Below are 18363 nucleotides of genomic sequence, written 5' to 3' on the forward strand. Positions count from 1 at the left end.
AACATAGACAGTTACAGATTTTTTTCACACCACAGTCACAGAGATTGTCTAACAATCTTTATTTGCTTTACAAATCCCATCATGTGACATTCACATTAGTAGTAACTGTGCTACAGTTACTTGTAAGGGCCATACACTGAATTCTTCCCTAGGCACCCCATTGATGTGAAACTTGCACTTGTGTATTACAGTTACCTGCAATCTGTGAGGTCTATTGACCGAGCCTGCTGATCACTGTACAGCAGTACCAGCGCTGTTGGTTTCAACCGCAGACCTAAACCATGGTGCCCGAGCCCTGCCGCGTGCCATTCAGCTGCTGCCTCAACTGCGCCCTCGAGCCATCCACCAGCTCTGACTGCAGTTGTCTTCCTGACACCACACTCACTCCGATGGCATCTCATCAGCATGCCTGCATCAAGACCACTTCTCTACAATTTTTCTTAATTTTGTAACAAGGTCTACACTTGACTTGTAACTCATTATTAGGATCCATTTTAATCGTCTTTCATTTGATATATGGTACTGCCTCTTTTATAAGACAGTGGCTGAGCCTGGGATGGCATAGTACAATATTTTACAAAACACCCCTGCCCAGTCCACATGATCATCATCCCACAGTAGCACAGCTAACCAAGGATGCTATGTTTGAGTACTGCTGGTGGAGAGATAGCTACTGCGCACCAATAGGAGGATTGGGGGGCGGTCAGGTGGTGCGTACCTGATGGGTCAGTGAGACTGCATGAGTATTCAGAATTCTCTCTTGCCTGCTAGCTCGCTCCGTGACAGGCTGTGTCCTCCGGTTCCTCCCTTTGGGAACGCAATGCCTCTTAATTTAACTGTGCCAGCATCCTGTTGTCGTAGCGAGTCTGGGTTTAGTGTATCCCTTAGGCATAGGCTTTTGGATAAATAAAAACCTACACTAGAGACTGGAATCACTCTTTTGTTTTGAAGTCCCCCCAACACGACCAGCTGCCCCACGTTCCACTCATTTCCCATCCTGCCCAAGTGTAGGACATACAATATGAAATACACTAAAGTGCAAAAGAAACTGATATAGACATGCATATTCAAATACAGATATATGTAAACAGGCAGAATACAGTGCTGTGGTCGGCACCGCCTATATAAGACTACAAGTGTCTGGTGCAGTTGTTATATTGTTTACCGCTGCTAAAACGGCAGGTTATCAAGATTTAAGTGAGTTTGAACCTGGTGTTATAGTCGGCGCAGTAGCAATCGGACACAGCATCTCCGAGGTAGTGATAAAGTGGGGATTTTCCTGTATGACAATTTCATGAGTGTACCGTGAATATCAGGAATCCGGTAAAACATGAAATCTCCGACTTCACTTCGGGCGGAAAAAGATCTTGCAAGAACGGAAGCAACGACGACTGAAGAGAATTGTTCAGTGTGACAAAAGTGCAACCATTCCGCAAATTGCTGGAGATTTCAATGCTGGGGCATCAACAAGTGCCAGCAAGGAAACCTTTTCATGAAACATCATCGATATGGGCCTTTGGAGCCGAAGGCCCAGTTGTGTAACCTTGATGACTGCACATCACAAAACTCTATGCCTCGCCTGGGCCCGTCAATACTGACATTGGACTGTTGATGACTGGAAACATGTTGCCTGGTTGGACGAGTCTCATTTCAAATTGCATCGAGCGGATGGATGTGTACGGGTGTGGAGACAACCTCATGAATCCGTGGACACTGCATCTCAGCAGGGGACCGTTCAAGCTGGTGGATGCTCTGTAATGGTGTAGGGACTGTGCAGTTGGATTGGTGTGGGACCCCTGATATGTCTAGATATGACTCCAACAGGTGACACGTACCTGCAACCATTCATGTCCATTGCGCATTTGAGCGACTTGGGCAATTCCAGCAGGACAATGCAACACCCCACACATCCAGAATTGGTACAGAGTGGCTCCACAAACACTTTTCTGAGTTTAAACACTTCTGCTGGCCACCAAACTCCCCAGACATTAACATTATTAAGTGTATCTGGGATGCCTTGCCATGTGCTGTCCAGAAGAGCTCTTCACCCCCTCATACTCTTATACATTTTTGGACAGCCCTGCAGGATTCATGGTGTTAGTTCCCTCCAGCACTACTTCAGACAGTAGTCGAGTCCATGCCACGTCATGTTGCGGCACTTCTGCATGCTCGCAGGGGCCCTACATGATATCAGGCAGGTGCAACCAGTTTCTTTGGCTCTTCAGCATAAGGACAGCAGCTGAGCAGAGTACGAGAATGAGCAGTAGCCTTTTAGAGTACCGTATTTACTCGAATCTAAGCTGCACCTGAAAAATGAGACTCGAAATCAAGGAAAAAAAAATTTCCCGAATCTAAGCCACACCTGAAATTTGAGACTCGAAATTCAAGGGGAGAGAAAAGTTTTAGGCCGCACCTACAAATCGAAACAAAGTTGGTCTATTGTAATATGCGACACAATTTAGGTAGAATAAATGACGATACAGCTACAGTAGTTTGGTTCGAGTCGTAAGCTTAGCAGTTAAGCTTTACCAGGTAGCCATTGCTATGCGTCAGGCGTGCTTCGCCTGGTTTGAATGGGTTGCTTATTTTTCTTTGATCTGATAAGTGCCGTTCTCTTTGTTATACGTGTTTACGTCACTCTAGGCTGAAAATGCATTATTGTACTGTGTCATGTATTGAAACTTCCTGGCAGATTAAAACTGTGTGCCCGACCGAGACTCGAACTCGGGACCTTTGCCTATCGCGGGCAAGTGCTCTACCAACTGAGCTACCGAAGCACGACTCACGCCCGGTACTCACAGCTTTACTTCTGCCAGTACCTCGTCTCCTACCTTCCAAACTTTACAGAAGCTCTCCTGCGAACCTTGCAGAACTAGCACTCCTGAAAGAAAGGATATTGCGGAGACATGGCTTAGCCACAGCCTGGGGGATGTTTCCAGAATGAGATTTTCACTCTGCAGCGGAGTGTGCGCTGATATGAAACTTCCTGGCAGATTAAAACTGTGTGCCCGACCGAGACTCGAACTCAAAGGCAAAGGTCCCGAGTTCGAGTCTCGGTCGGGCACACAGTTTTAATCTGCCAGGAAGTTTCATATCAGCGCACACTCCGCTGCAGAGTGAAAATCTTATTGTGTCATGTATTGTTTGTCGCATTCTGATTGTAAGTGTTAACGACCTGTCGCCGCTCGCGGCATGGCTTGCTTACGTGCGCGCTACCGCCGCTTACAATAAAAAAAAATAAAGGAATTGTCTCATTAGCGAAACAATGGCAAGAGACTGCTATTTGTTGTTAATTATACTGCTGCTTTCTTTGATAATGATCAACAAGAACCAAATAATAGACTGCGTATGACAGATGTTCTGAACGACAGTTTAGCTAAAATTTTTCTCAGTTTGAAAATCTTTGCAGATGCCTCTTTTGTACATTACATTCTGCACAGAAATTAGTCATCTTAGATTTAAAAATCTAGTCAATTGCCGTGCTTCATTTCTGATTGTATCACTATTAGGCATCAGAATAATACGAATATAAACATGACATGATATGTATATTCTTCCGCATTTGCTGCTGTCTCACACTAGTTTCGTAGGTTATTACGTAGACAGGATTTAAATGAGATAGCAGCAAACTAGAATACATGGCAAAATGTTTATACCCGTATTATTCTTATGTTGAAGAAAATACTGCATGTGATTCGCAATTCATAAAAGTTCCTATTAGCAACCATCTCTTCTCACAGGTAGGAAAAAATTCAGAACGTAGAGTTGGCCATATTGACAAACATCCCAAATAGTCTTGCCAGTCGGATTTTCGTACTACATTGAAATGCTGCTACATTCGAACATGAACAACACGGAATTTGTATTTACTTCGTTGGATAATGTATGAAAATGCAGTGGTCGAAACTCGGGGCGGAGAAAAAAGCTCGTCTTACACCTTTTTTTAAAAAAAATTTATTTACTGACGCAGAGGTTTTGGCGCCAGTATTTATCTTTGTGCCTGCGAAGTATGCCAGTGTAGCGCTACATATATTCGACAGCAGAAGTTAGTTCTGGCGGCACCTACCAACATTTTTCAGAACTTCCATTTCCTTTGCACTCGATTCTAAGCCACAGGCAGTTTTTTGGATTACAAAAATCGGAAAAAAAGTGCGGCTTGGATTCGAGTAAATACGGTAGGTGCTCTTCTCCAAATAAAATAATCTACAAGTAATTCTAACAATTATCATTGTATGTAAACTAGCAACAGTTATAATTTTTTTGCTAGTACAGTTTACAGAAGCAGCTTGTAGTGCTTGCTTCTGCATTTTAATGTGTAGATGAAGTTGTCCTATATACCCAACAGTTCTCCTTTGTGACTAGATTTATAGAGTACAATGAGATAGAGTGAACAAATGAATGGGCTGCCAATAGTCTCATTGTTCTGTGATTTTATTGGGTCTCTCAACCTACACCTACATCTATACACCATGAGCCTATATATGGTGTATAGCACAGAGTATTTTGTGTTCCAGTCAGTTCAGTGAAAGAATGATTGACGATTGTCGATAAGTCTCTGTATGAATGTAAATTTCTGCTCTTACCATCATAGCCTTTTCACAAGATATATGTAAGAGGAAGCTATAATTTCATTGACTCTGCCAGGAATGTACACTCTCAGAATTTTAACATTGACCCACAGTGTCTCTCACTCTTAGTGCCTGGCACTAGAGTCCGACGAGCATTCCTGTGATGCTTTTGCACTTACTAAATGAACTTATTCTGAAATGTGCTGCTTTTCTTTTGATCTTTTCTATTTCCCCTATCAATCCTACCTGGTGTGGATCACAGACAAGTAGTGGTCAAATGAGGGTTTTGTAAGTCAACCCCTTCACGGCTGGAGTGCACATGCTGGGAATTCTCTAAAAAAAAATGTCTCCGTCTGTTGCCTGCATTACCTGCAATTAGTTTATGTCGCTATTCCATTTTCAACTGCTCTGTATGTGTAGTCCAACATATTTAATGGATGTGGCTACTTCCAGTGACTGTTGTGCAATGGTGTAATAACAGCTCTTTATGTCCATTTCTGCATAATTCGTTTGTTTATGATGAGGGCCAACTGTCAGTCCCTGCACTAAGCATCTGCAGAACTTCCTGAAATTCGCTATACAATTTTCTACTGTTGCAACTTTTCTGAACATAACACAGCCATCCACAAAGAGCCTGATAAACTTCTTATGTTATCCATGAGGTCACATATATATATAATGTGAAAAGTAATGGTTCTGCAACACACCCTCATGGTATGCCTGAATTACTTTTGCATCTAAAGATATCTCTCCATTAAGTGTGACACGCTGTGTTCTTTTTGCTAGGAACTACCCTCCGGTCATCTCGACTAACTTTCCAGCACACACAGACGAGTTTTTAGAGTCTCTCGTACTCTGACTGTAAAAGTATGACAGCGTACTAACACTGGTAGTTAGTAGGCTGCTGCCATAGTTAAACTGATGCAGTTTGAAATCTGACACATTTTTGTCCATCACCAGACATAATTGGCAAGTTCAGATGGAACACAGCACAGTACTTACCACACAAGGCTGCCATTGCACAATCTCAGTCCAAAAATTAGAATGAATAAAGTTGATGGTTACACAGTCAGAACAATACTTATGAAGGAAACAGTGAACAGATGACAAGCATAGTTAGGCGCCTGGGTTGAAAACATGAAACAAAATCGGGATTTAATGTCCCATCAACAAAGAGGCCATTAAAGGCATAGCACAAACTTGAACCTGGGGAAGAAATTGACATGCCATTTTCAAATAAACCATCCTCGTACTTGCCTTAATAAAATTAATTAAACCACATAAAACCCAAAGCTAGATGGCCAGTTGTAGATTTGTATCAGCACCTGCCTAAATGCCACCTGCAATGGGAGTTGTGGTGGCAGAATGCTTCACAGAGAGCTTGCAGAGTATTGTAAATAAATTTCCTGATCACAGTACTTTAATAAGGGGAAAAATAGAGCCTCATGTGATCAAAACAAGTGGCACAGACATGGATTTGTGTGATGTTATTCTGAATGTCTCATCCAAAAATTACGTTGGGCAGAAATACAGAGAACCAACTTCTGAGGGTAATACCCTACAGCTCCTGGTGGCAATTGGACCAGAACTTTTTGAATCAGCTAATACAGCAGAGGGTATCAGTGATCACAGGGCTGTGTTAGTATCAGGCACCAGAGTTCTCACAACGAATGTCAAGAAATGTAGAAAAAAAATATGCTTAATAAGAGTAACAGGACACAAACTGCAGAGAATCTGAGTGGTCAACATCGAATTTTCACTACTGAGGATGAAGATGTGCAATACAAAGGGGTGAAATTCAAAAGTGTTGTTTAATGTGCCTTAGGTTAAGTACATGCTGAGCAAGATTTTAAAGGATGGGGAAGAGAAACTGTGGTTTAGTAACTGCATTGTAAAGCTGCTACGAAAGCAGAGAGAGGTTCAACATACATTTCAACAGTTATAGGCTATGGGACAAAGAAAAACTGAATGAAATGAAAATGAGTGTAAGGAGAGCAACGAAACAAGCATTGAATAACTCTGAAAGTAAAATTTTGCCATCCAATCTGATCAAAAATCCTAAGTAAATTTAGTCTTATATAAAGTCAGTCAGTTTATTATTGTTCAATCACTCAGTGACCATAAGGGCATTGAAACAGAGATGACAGAGCGAAAGCTGAAATACTGAAATTGCTCTTCCAAAAGTGTTTCACTGTGGAAGATTGTAATACAGTGCCTCCTTACAACCATCATACAAATGCTGACAGATGGTATGGTAAGTGATCACAGAACAGAAAATCAACTACACTCACTTAATAATTGAAAGGCATTTGGAACAGATGAGATTCCTGTAAGATTCCACAGATACCATGCTGAAGAACTTGTCACCTTCTATCAGTAATTTGTTGCAGCACTCTGTTGCCAATGAAGGGTACCTAACAACTGGAACAAAGTGGAGATAATTCCCGGTTTCAAGAAAATTACACACAATTATAGGCCGACACTGTGGACATAAACCTGTTGTAGAATATTTTTGGAGAATGAAAATCTCTGATTCTGCAAACAGATATTTTGTGAAACTCACCTCACTCTTTCCATGTACAAGATCCAGAGCACCACAGATATCAGCATCCAGGCTGATGCTACGTTCCTCAACTTCAGGAAGGTGCTTCATACAGTTCTGCACTGTCATTTTGTGAACAAAATGTACGCTAACCCCAAAGTATCAGACCTAATTTGTGAATCAATTCAGGACTCCCTAGCAGAGAGGAGTCAACTCTTCGTTCTAATGGAACAAAATTGACAGAAGGCAATTTCAGGAGTACTCAAAGAAAATGTGATAGGACTGTTACTTTCATAATGTATATATGCATATATATAAATCATCTACTGGATAATGTTATTCACAAATGATGTCATTCTCTACAAGCAGGTAACAATGCCAGAAGACCCATAGAATACTGATCATTGGACTGTGAACGTAACTAAATGTAATGTATTGAATATGAGCAAGTGAAGAAATCCACTATTCTACTATTGTGCTATTGGCAATCACTAGAAACAGTAATTGCCATACAATACTTATGGGAAACTACCTGGAGCATTCTAAAATGGAAAGACCACATAAAAAGAACTTGTAGGAAAAGCAGATGTCAGGCTGGGATTCATTGGAAGAATCGTGTTGTTGTTTTTGTTGCTGTTATTGTTGTTGTGGTCTTCAGTCCAGAGACTGGTTTGATGCAGCTCTCCATGCTACTCTTTATCTCCCAGTACCTACTGCAACTTATATTCTTCTGAATCTGCTTAAGTGTATTCATCTCTTGGTCTCTAGGATTTTTATCCTCCACCCTGCCCTCCAATACTAAACTAGTGATCCCTTGAAGCCTCAGAACATGTCCTACCAACCAATCCCTTCTTCTAATCAAGTTGTGCCACAAATTACTCTTCTCCCCCATTGTATTAAGTACCTCCTCATCAGTTACTTGTTCTATCCACCAAATCTTCAGCATTCTTCTGCAGCACCAAATTTTGAAAGCCTCTCTTGTCTAAAATATTTATCCTCCATGTTTCACTTCCATATATGGCTACACGCCATATAAGTAATTTCAGAAAAGACTTCCTGACAATTAAATGTATACTCAATGTTAACTAATTTCTCTTCTACAGAAATGCTTTTCTTGCCATTGTCAGTTTACATTTTATACCCTCTCTACTTCAATGATCATCAGTTATTTCGCTCCCCAAATACAAAAACTCATCAACTACTTCAAATGTCTCATTTCCTAATCTAATTCCCTCAGCATCCCCTGATTTAATTCGACTACATTCCATTATCCTGGTTTTGCTTTCACTGATATTCATCCTATATCTTCCTTTCAAGACACTGTCCATTCTGTTCAACTCCTCTTCCAGGTCCTTTACTGTCTCTGACGGAATTACAATGTCATCGGCAAACCTCAAAGTTTTTATTCCTTCTCCATGGATCTTAATGAAATGTAATTCAGCCACTAAAGAAGTGGCTTACAAAACACTTGCTCATCGGTCTGGGACCCTTGCTTATTAGACTGGGTTGACAGAAGAGATAGAGAAGATCCAATGAAGAGCAGCTTGCTTCGTCTCAGGGTTGTTTAGTTGGTGCTAAAGCATTACAGAAATGTTCGAGTCTCTCCAATGCTGAGAGCTATTGTGCATTTACTACTGAAATTCTGGGAAGAGTCAGGCAACATATTACTTCCCTGTACATACATCTTGTGGGATTACTACATTGCGAAAATCTTCGAGCTAATACTGACAACCCCTGTTCCCGTACGCAATTTGTGACTGGAACAAAGAAGGGGGATCAGACAGTGGTACCAGAGGCATACTCCATCACACCAGAGTATAGACGTATGGTGCAGTAAATATGCAAAGATTACAATCTATTTTAATATTATGCAAACATGGTTTATGGAAATGATTTTTTTCCTTACTTACCTAGAGATCTTTGCCTTTTCACTGCCAACTACTGATTCGAAACTGAAGATTCTTCCATCAATTTTGAGGATTACACAGTCCTTATATTCTGATAACGGAAGTGAAAATTTTTTTGCTTGTATACCAAACAGCCTTACATATGATCCTTTCTGAAAGAAATTAGTAATAAAAGAGTTAAAATTTATGAACAGTTGTGTACAATACAGGCCTTGTAACAAATAGAAATTGTTTAAGTGAGACCACTGTCAAACAACTGTGAATTTGCTATAAACTTTCATTTCTTACACTGTACATGTTTTGGACATAAGTGCATTTTTGACAGTCACTATGATAATGGTGAGAGTACCTAAATTACATGCAAAATGCAATCGGTTATTTTTAAAATTTGTGAACTGTTCACATGACACCAAGTATTTTTGTTCTTGTTTACACTTCACCTCAACATTATATCGACAGCTGTCCCTTATTCTGTAAGTGTGCTAGACTGATGAATATGGGGTTTCAACTTCCTTGCAGGATGAAATCAAGAAACTCATGTAAGTTCTCATAATTTTATATTAATATGACAATGATTTTAAATGGTCTTTGCTTAAAACGATGTTCTGTGTGAGGAAGAAAAGTTTATATTAAAGTCTCCGTTATCTTCAGATGGTGTTATTTAAGCAGTAGGTTTGCCTCAACAAGATCATCTGTAACAATATCAATTCTATCCCTATATCACACAAACAAAAAACTGTCAAGTGTTCACAAGGATTTTTAATAACTGTCTGCAAAGAAAGAATCTTAAAAGAAATAATAATAATTACTATTGAGCTATTCAGTACAGAATGTACAATATTGAGCCACTATCTTAAAACACAAGGTTACTAAAAGTCTAAAGCATAGTCAACAAATATTTATAAAGTTGCATAATAACAGCAATGTTAACATAATAACTCTGACTGATGAGTGGAGAAGACATTTTGCTAAATCACAATTGAAGGCTGAAGAAAGAAAATGGAATAATGGAAGACAACAGTACAGGAAATGGAAGATGAAAGCAACAGTGGAGAGGAACTTCTCAAAAACAAATCAGAACTTTACAGCTGAAGTAGGTCTACATAAAAATTATAGGATCATGCCTCAACTTGATTTACGCTTTCAGAGCTTGATTCATTTTAATTTATTTCTTGCTTTAGTCTGAGGACCAAAGTTAACCTACAACCATTATGACACCTGTACTCATTAATTTTTTCTTCTATTTAAACCATATTTTTTGGATGTTTTGGTTTTGTGTCGTCTGCTTGGATGCCTGTTTCCTCTGGATTAGTTTTTTGTTATCACCTACCAGAGTATTTTTGTATTCAGCTTCAGGCCCAAGATGTTGAAGGTGCATTTCATCCATTTGGAGTCACTGATTTTTTGGGTGTGGTCATAAAACAAAATTCTGTGTTTGTGGATTCTATTGATTTTTTTGTGTTTTAGAATATTTTTCTTGTTTGATTTGTTTATGTAGTTTCTAATTTATAATCTGGACCCAAACTCTGCTACGTCAGTGCCAAGCCTGCCGCCTCATTAGGAAAGTGATGAGGAAGGAGGAAGGGTAGGAGGGACAACCCCATTTAAAAAAAGAGAGAGAAGAAGGAGAAGAAGAAGAAGAAGAAGAAGAACAGGGCTCACGTGACCCAGTTACAGTGAAGACTTCCAATAGTAGGGAAGGTGGAAAAAATGGAGCTCGGAACAGTGGAACTAGTGGAAAAAGCAACACAGGAAAAAGTCCACAATGCATCTGACTTGCAACAATCAGCGAAATGGTTGCCATCTGTACACCGGAAGTACACCTGGAAACAGATTCCTCAGAGCTAAGAAACCTTGGGTAGCATGTTTACCCTGAGTAGCATGTTTAGGGGACTTGTTCCCATAAATTAACAAATAATCGACAATGGAGATTTACTTTGTAAGAGATTTTACCTCAAGAAGCACTCAATCTCCCATTTCCAAGGAAACGAAAAGTAGACATTCAGATTCTGGGGGCCTACAACATTGTGCAAAGAATGAATCTGAGCATTCTGAAATATGTCTTAAACAACAAATCAAACACAGAATTGGCAAAGAACGTCAGCACAGATCAATAGTAGGAAAATTCCCTGCACTTCAGAGAACCAATGCAAATGGAGAGAGACTCTTAAAACTATGCAGGTAGCATAACATAGTACTAAGACCTACATTCTTCAAAAAACTTCCTAAAAAACAAACCATATGGGTATCCCTAAATAAAATTTCTGTTGAAAAACAATGATTTGTGGTGGAAAAACAATTGAATCATGTTGCTATAAGTAGACAGTCTGTAGTGGAAGTGCTCAATGTAAAAGTTGCCAAGACCACTAGTTTCGATTCAGACCACTAGCTTATACCATTAAATTCAAGGTTAGACCAATATTTAGAAGAAAGAATCAGTACCAATCCAGAAAGTTCATTATACAGAAGTTATATTAAGAAATAAATTACAAAATGCATTTGGAAAAAAGAATACCTAAATGTTGACAACAACTTCAAAAAGACATTATTGAGACTGCAGGAGAAACTATACCTCTTAAAAAGAAATGGTAACATGCTTGGTGGAATGTTGATTGTGATGAGATAATTATAAAGAGAGAACAATAAGAGATCAACTAATTTCAAGTGAGTCACACTTTAAGCAGAACACAAGAATCTTTTACAAAACATTCAAAATAGTTTAAAGAAGTACTACCAAATTTACAGTTTACAGTTTCAAAACAACAGAAGACTGCATGTAATAAAACTGAAAACTGCAGAATACTTGCAGACTACACAACTGCAATTCAACAAAAGAAGAATTTCATTTTGATAATGAAACCCAAATACAACTAGACTCAAAGCCACAAACAATAGAGGAAAGCAGAGAAATCATAACACAACTTAAAAATAACACAGCATCAGGAGAAGACAATAAAGATGCTGAATTGTGCAGATACTCTAGTGACAACATTATTACATGTCTAACGCACTTGCCTTAAGTGATTTAGGGAAATAACGGAAAATGTACATTAGGATGGCCAGACACTGGCTTGAACAGTCGTCCTCCAGAATGCGAGTCCAGTGTGCTAACCACTGCTCTACCCCACTTGGTAAAAAAAACTTTCTTTGTCCTGGAACACAAAACTACAACACTATGAAACAATGGTATGGCTGAAACACTGTATGCAGCAGAATGACTTAAACTAACAAGATTTGGGGAAAGAAGAATTGTAAGAAAAATAATGGGACCTAGAAGTAGTAGCAATGTTGAATACAATCTATGATCAAACAGAGAGCTCTATTAAAGAAGACTACAGTTTTATGGACATATATACCAAATGAATAATAATGAACCTACCACACAGCTCTTCAACTTACTAAACAGCTACAAATCTGAACCTACATGCTTCACCGCAATTGACAGATGTGGAAAACACAGGAATTAGAATGAACATAAAGATTAACAGAATAATTTTTAAAGAAACAACACAAAAGGTGTGATTTCTGGAGAGAAAGAGGTCCGCAAAAAGAAGAAAATGGACTTAGGAAGAAATGGGACAACACTCACGAAGGATGAAGGAATCCTAGGAGCAAAGGAAATTAATAAATCTGGACCCAGTTGATTATGTAACAAGTTTCTCTTTTAATTGCATTTTTATAGTACACATATTTCAGTGATGATAGTATACTCAGTATTTCTTGTGATTTGATTTCTTGTGATTTGAAGAGCCATTTCCATTTTTCAAATTCATGCTTTCAAAGTTTCTTTATCTATCTCATTGGCTGTACACCTTTTGTCCAGGTATTTAAAGCTGTTCACAGGCGTTACTGTTTCATATCTGGTGTTTAAATAGGTTGTCTTGTTCTTTATATTTGACATTACTTTCTTTACCAAAGGGTATTTCCACACCCGTTTGTTTCATTAAATTTTTCAGTACATTAATGTGTTGTGTTGCTGTTTCAATAATACTCCTAATGATCCAACTCCCCAAGACACTAACCAAATTGAACCCTGCCTGGAACAGTTCCGTCCTCCATCACAGCAGGACCCACCTCCTCTTCCTCAGATTCACCCTCTCCAAACCTTCCAGGAATTTCTCACTTCCAGCCTTGCCTCTCAATCCTTCTTGAAAAACCTTAATCCTACTCCCAACATCACCACTGCTGAAGCCCAGGCTATCCGTGATCTGAAGGCTGACCGATCCATTGTCATTCTTCTGGCGGACAAGGGTTCCACGACCGTGATACTTGATCATTGGGAGTATGTGGCTGAGGGACTGCATCAGCTTTCAGACAACACCACATACAAAGTTTGCAAAGGTAGTCCCATTCCTGATGTCCAGGCGGAGCTTCAAGGAATCCTCAGAACCTTAGGCCCCCTACAAAATCTTTCACCTGACTCCATCAACCTCCTGATCCCACCGACACCCCGCACCCCTACCTTCTACCTGCTTCCTGAAGTTCACAAACCCAAACATCCTGGCTGCCCCATTGTAGCTGGTTACCAAGCCCCCACAGAATGTATCTCTGCCTACGTAGATCAACACCTTCAACCCATTACATGCAGTCTCCCATCCTTCATCAAAGACACCAACCACTTTCTCGAACGCCTGGAATCCTTACCCAATCTGTTACCCCCGGAAACCATCCTTGTAACCATTGATGCCACTTCCTTATACACAAATATTCTGCATGTCCAGGGCCTCGCTGCGATGGAGAACTTCCTTTCACGCCGATCACCTGCCACCCTACCTAAAACCTCTTTCCTCATTACCTTAGCCAGCTTCATCCTGACTCACAACTTCTTCACTTTCGAAGGCCAAACATACCAACAATTAAAGGGAACAGCCATGGGTACCAGGATGGCTCGCTCATACGCCAATCTATTTATGGGTTGCTTAGAGGAAGCCTTCTTGGTTACCCAGGTCTGCCAACCCAAAGTTTGGTACAGATTTATTGATGACATCTTCATGATCTGGACTCACAGTGAAGAAGAACTCCAGAATTTCCTCTCCAAGCTCAACTTCTTTGGTTCCATCAGATTCACCTGGTCCTATTCCAAATCCCATGCCACTTTCCTTGATGTTGATCTCCATCTGTCTAATGGCCAGCTTCACACATCTGTCTGCCAACCCAAAGTTTGGTACAGATTTATTGATGACATCTTCATGATCTGGACTCACAGTGAAGAAGAACTCCAGAATTACCTCTCCAAGCTCAACTTCTTTGGTTCCATCAGATTCACCTGGTCCTATTCCAAATCCCATGCCACTTTCCTTGATGTTGATCTCCATCTGTCTAATGGCCAGCTTCACACATCTGTCCACATCAAACCCACCAACAAGCAACAGTACCTCCATTATGACAGCTGCCACCCATTCCTTATCAAACGGTCCCTTCCCCACAGCCTAGGTCTTCGTGGCAAACGAATCTGCTCCAGTCCGGAATCCCTGAACCATTACACCAACAACCTGAAAACAGCTTTCGCATCCCGCAACTACCCTCCCGACCTGGTACAGAAGGAAATAACCAGAGCCACTTCCTCATCCCCTCAAACCCAGAACCTCCCACAGAAGAACCCCAAAAGTGCCCCACTTGTGACAGGATACTTTCCGGAACTGGATCAGACTCTGAATGTGGCTCTCCAGCAGGGATACGACTTCCTCAAATCCTGCCCTGAAATGAGATCCATCCTTCATGAAATCCTCCCCATCCCACCAAGAGTGTCTTTCCGCCGTCCACCTAACCTTCGTAACCTCTTGGTTCATCCCTATGAAATCCCCAGACCGCCTTCCCTACCCTCTGGCTCCTACCCTTGTAACCACCCCCAGTGTAAAACCTGTCCCATGCACCCTCCCACCACCACCTACTCTAGTCCTGTAACCCGGAAGGTGTACACGATCAAAGGCAGAGCCACGTGTGAAAGCACCCACGTGATTTACCAACTGACCTGCCTACACTGTGAAGCTTTCTATGTGGGAATGACCATCAACAAACTGTCCATTCGCATGAATGGACACAGGCAGACAGTGTTTGTTGGTAATGAGGATCACCCTGTGGCTAAACATGCCTTGGTGCACGGCCAGCACGTCTTGGCACAGTGTTACACCGTCCGGGTTATCTGGATACTTCCCACTAACACCAACCTGTCAGAACTCTGGAGATGGGAACTTGCCCTTCAGTATATCCTCTCCTCCCGTTACCCGCCTGGCCTCAACCTCCGCTAATTTCAAGTTGCCGCCGCTCATACCTCACCTGTCATTCAACAACATTTTTGCCTCTGTACTTCCGCTTCGAGTGACATCTCTGCCCAAACTCTTTGCCTTTACAAATGTCTGCTTGTGTCTGTATATGTGTGGATGGATATATATATATATGTGTGTGTGTGTGTGTGTGTGTGTGTGTGTGTTTGTGTGTGTGTGTGTGTGTGTGTGTGTGTGTGTGTGTACACCCGTCCTTTCTTCCCCCTAAGGTAAGTCTTTCCGCTCCCGGGATTGGAATGACTCCTTACGCTCTCCCTTAAAACCCACATTCTTTCGTCTTCCCCTCTCCTTCCCTCTTTCCTGATGAAGCAACCGTGGGTTGCGAAAGCTTGAATTTTGTGTGTGTGTTTGTGTTTGTTTGTGCGTCTATCAACATACCAACGCCTTCGTTTGGTAAGTTACATCATCTTTGTTTTTAGATATACTGTTATTATAGATATATCACATTAAAAAGTAAAACAATCTGTTTCCATACCATTTTTGTTCATCTCAGACCTTAAACATTTATGTTAAGTCCAAGTTTTACTTCCTCACACCATTCTTGTATTACTATGTCAACCCAAATGTAAGCCAATCCTTAACTGAGAGAGAGTTAGTGGAGAAAAATTCGTCACACTACCCATTTACAAAACCTATTCACGATGTGCTCATTCGTAAACACATTTTTTGTGTCACCATGTAAATATATTACACAGAAATGCCAGACTTCTAATGATAGTCTTCAATGATGATTTCACTGTTCACTTGGCTACTGGTATTTGCCTCATCACAGTCACTACTTTCGTCGCTTTACTCCTAAAGTACATTATTCTCACTATTATCCAGGGCACTGGACACACGGCACTTCTTAAACCCTTTGATCACAGGATATGGTGATATTGTGCACAAAGAATGAGGGATTTACTTACACATAATACTGACTGATGGCTTTTTAATCTTCCCAGATGGAATGAGTGGAAGATCCACTACTAAAAGCCAATTGGAATAGTGTTTCTAGAGATGGTTTTTAAATATCTAGTGCACAATGAATCAAGCACCTGTTGTTCTGAAGTCATATCTACAGGTGCAATGACTAGATCTGTCTTCAACTCAGCAACTCTAGTCTTTAGCTGAGGGGTAAGATGACCTCTGAAGGCACCCGACACCAGCACAGCTCTCTTATTGAGTAGCACATCTGTTCTGCAACTCCAGACAGCAGCTGGCTAGTTTGTAGGTAATTCTATCACCATCCAGCCTTTTTCTTAGCAACAAATCACTAATCACTTAGGGAAATTTTCCCCCCGGCAAAGTTTTACATTTCAGAATAAAATAAAAAGATATTTTTTCTTCCTCTGAAGTAATTGTTATCATAATGGTATGTCTTTGTTTTTCAGTTCCAGCTGTTCTTAATGAGATACTTAATGTCTCTTTACCATTCACTCTCGTAGAATCGGGTACATTTCAAAGGATGTCCATCTCGCTAGCAATGCCAACATGGTATAGAAGTTAAGTATGTCGTCACCACATTTGGATTAGATGCCTCTGGAAGTTGATTAGATTCTTGGTAAACTCTTCCGGCAGTTTGTGCCAGTGAAGTACTTTTTCTGGAAAGAGAGGCCACTTCTATGTATAAGCCTGAGTCATCACAAATACGCCCATGGAATTGTCTGTGGCATGTTTACGGCTTCCACAATTTCCAAGGCCTTAAACTGGATTATTAGTTGAGAGACAGTAGCCCAGCTCTCCTTTTATCTTGTAGAAGTTCAGGGTATTTCTCAGCTTTTGGCTCTCTGCAGGATTTCCTTAAAACATGGGGAGTTCACAGGTTATACTCTGATTTGATCCAAACTGACGCACTGGATTTGTCCAAACCATACTTTCTGCCAGTTTCTCTGCTAGATCTACTCTTTGGGTACCAGATAATGGCAATTTTGAAATTTTCATCGTAACAGGTCCATATTCCAATGCTTGTTGATGATTCTTCTTCGATGTTACCACTTGCAAGTCAAGACTAAATTTTATGCTTCAGTGAGGGAGAAACGGTGCCTCTCCTGTTGAGTAAAATAATGGAACTAACAGCACAGTAATGGTCATTACCTAAAGGAAATGTCAACAATTAAAGGCAACTGCATTGTTACATTGTACATGATGATTCATTTCCAGACACTTAATGATAATATTGTTCCATTTGAAACTAATGAATGAGCACTACTGTTAAATTTTCTATGACGCAAAAATAAGTTGGTATTTGTAAGGTCAAACCAACTAGCTGCACTCTAATTCCTAATGCCTCAATTTTGAGGCAAAAGTTTGCCTTATATCCAGGCCAATAAGGCAGCTTTTTTCAATACACAAATGAACAAGACTTTTTGGAGTCCATCACCTTGTCAAACACCTGTTTTGATTTCAAAGGATAGAGAAACATCCTTGAAATTTTAGTTTGGAAATTTTGTTAGTCTAGCTCTGATAATGTCTAGCAGTTTTTCCTCAACTGTCATTTCTTCAGTATGTTAAACAGCATATCATGTGCTTCTATCAGTGCATAACATATTTCTAATTAGACTGGAATCCATATGATCCTGTTGTGCACAGTGATAGTTGAATATAGACAATGGCAAAAAGAAGAGCAATCGATCATGAAATCAGCAGATCCAGATTTCAGCAATTACGTAGTCTTGAACTAACGTTCAAAGTGTCCATAGTAAACAATATTGGTTGATGTATGACATACAGGAGTCTAACATGAACTGAGCAAAGTTAACATTACATTAGACTCCTGTATGCTCTACATCACCTCATGTTGTTTACTATGTGACACTTTGGACTAATGTCACCTGTTGTTATATGTAATGAAGATGACTACGTAATAGCTGAAACCAAGATCTGCTGTAGTAGAATGATGAATTTTTCTATCATTTTCTTTCCTTTTTCCACAGTCTAGTATCACTAAAGTTTTCATTTTCAGTATTGGTTCTACTTTCAAGAATCATCCATATATTTTTACATTAATTTGAACAATTTTGTCCTGGACTGTTTCAACACATGCATGCATTGGTTTCCTTTGGCAAAAAGTTCTTTCTTGA

At 40.2% G+C, this 18363-nt stretch overlaps 1 protein-coding gene across 2 annotated transcripts in view; it reads right to left on the minus strand.

Annotated features, from left to right (window-relative positions):
• Window positions 1-18363, minus strand: part of LOC126417601 (uncharacterized) — a 220308-nt gene that overhangs the window by 75838 nt on the left and 126107 nt on the right. For both annotated transcript variants that reach the window (XM_050085132.1, XM_050085131.1), the window contains one exon: window positions 9021-9169. In XM_050085132.1, the coding sequence (XP_049941089.1) occupies window positions 9021-9169 (149 nt within the window). The remainder of the gene's footprint in view (window positions 1-9020; window positions 9170-18363) is intronic.

The sequence above is a fragment of the Schistocerca serialis genome, chromosome 1, assembly GCF_023864345.2.
Source record: "Schistocerca serialis cubense isolate TAMUIC-IGC-003099 chromosome 1, iqSchSeri2.2, whole genome shotgun sequence".
Taxonomy (NCBI): domain Eukaryota; kingdom Metazoa; phylum Arthropoda; class Insecta; order Orthoptera; family Acrididae; genus Schistocerca; species Schistocerca serialis.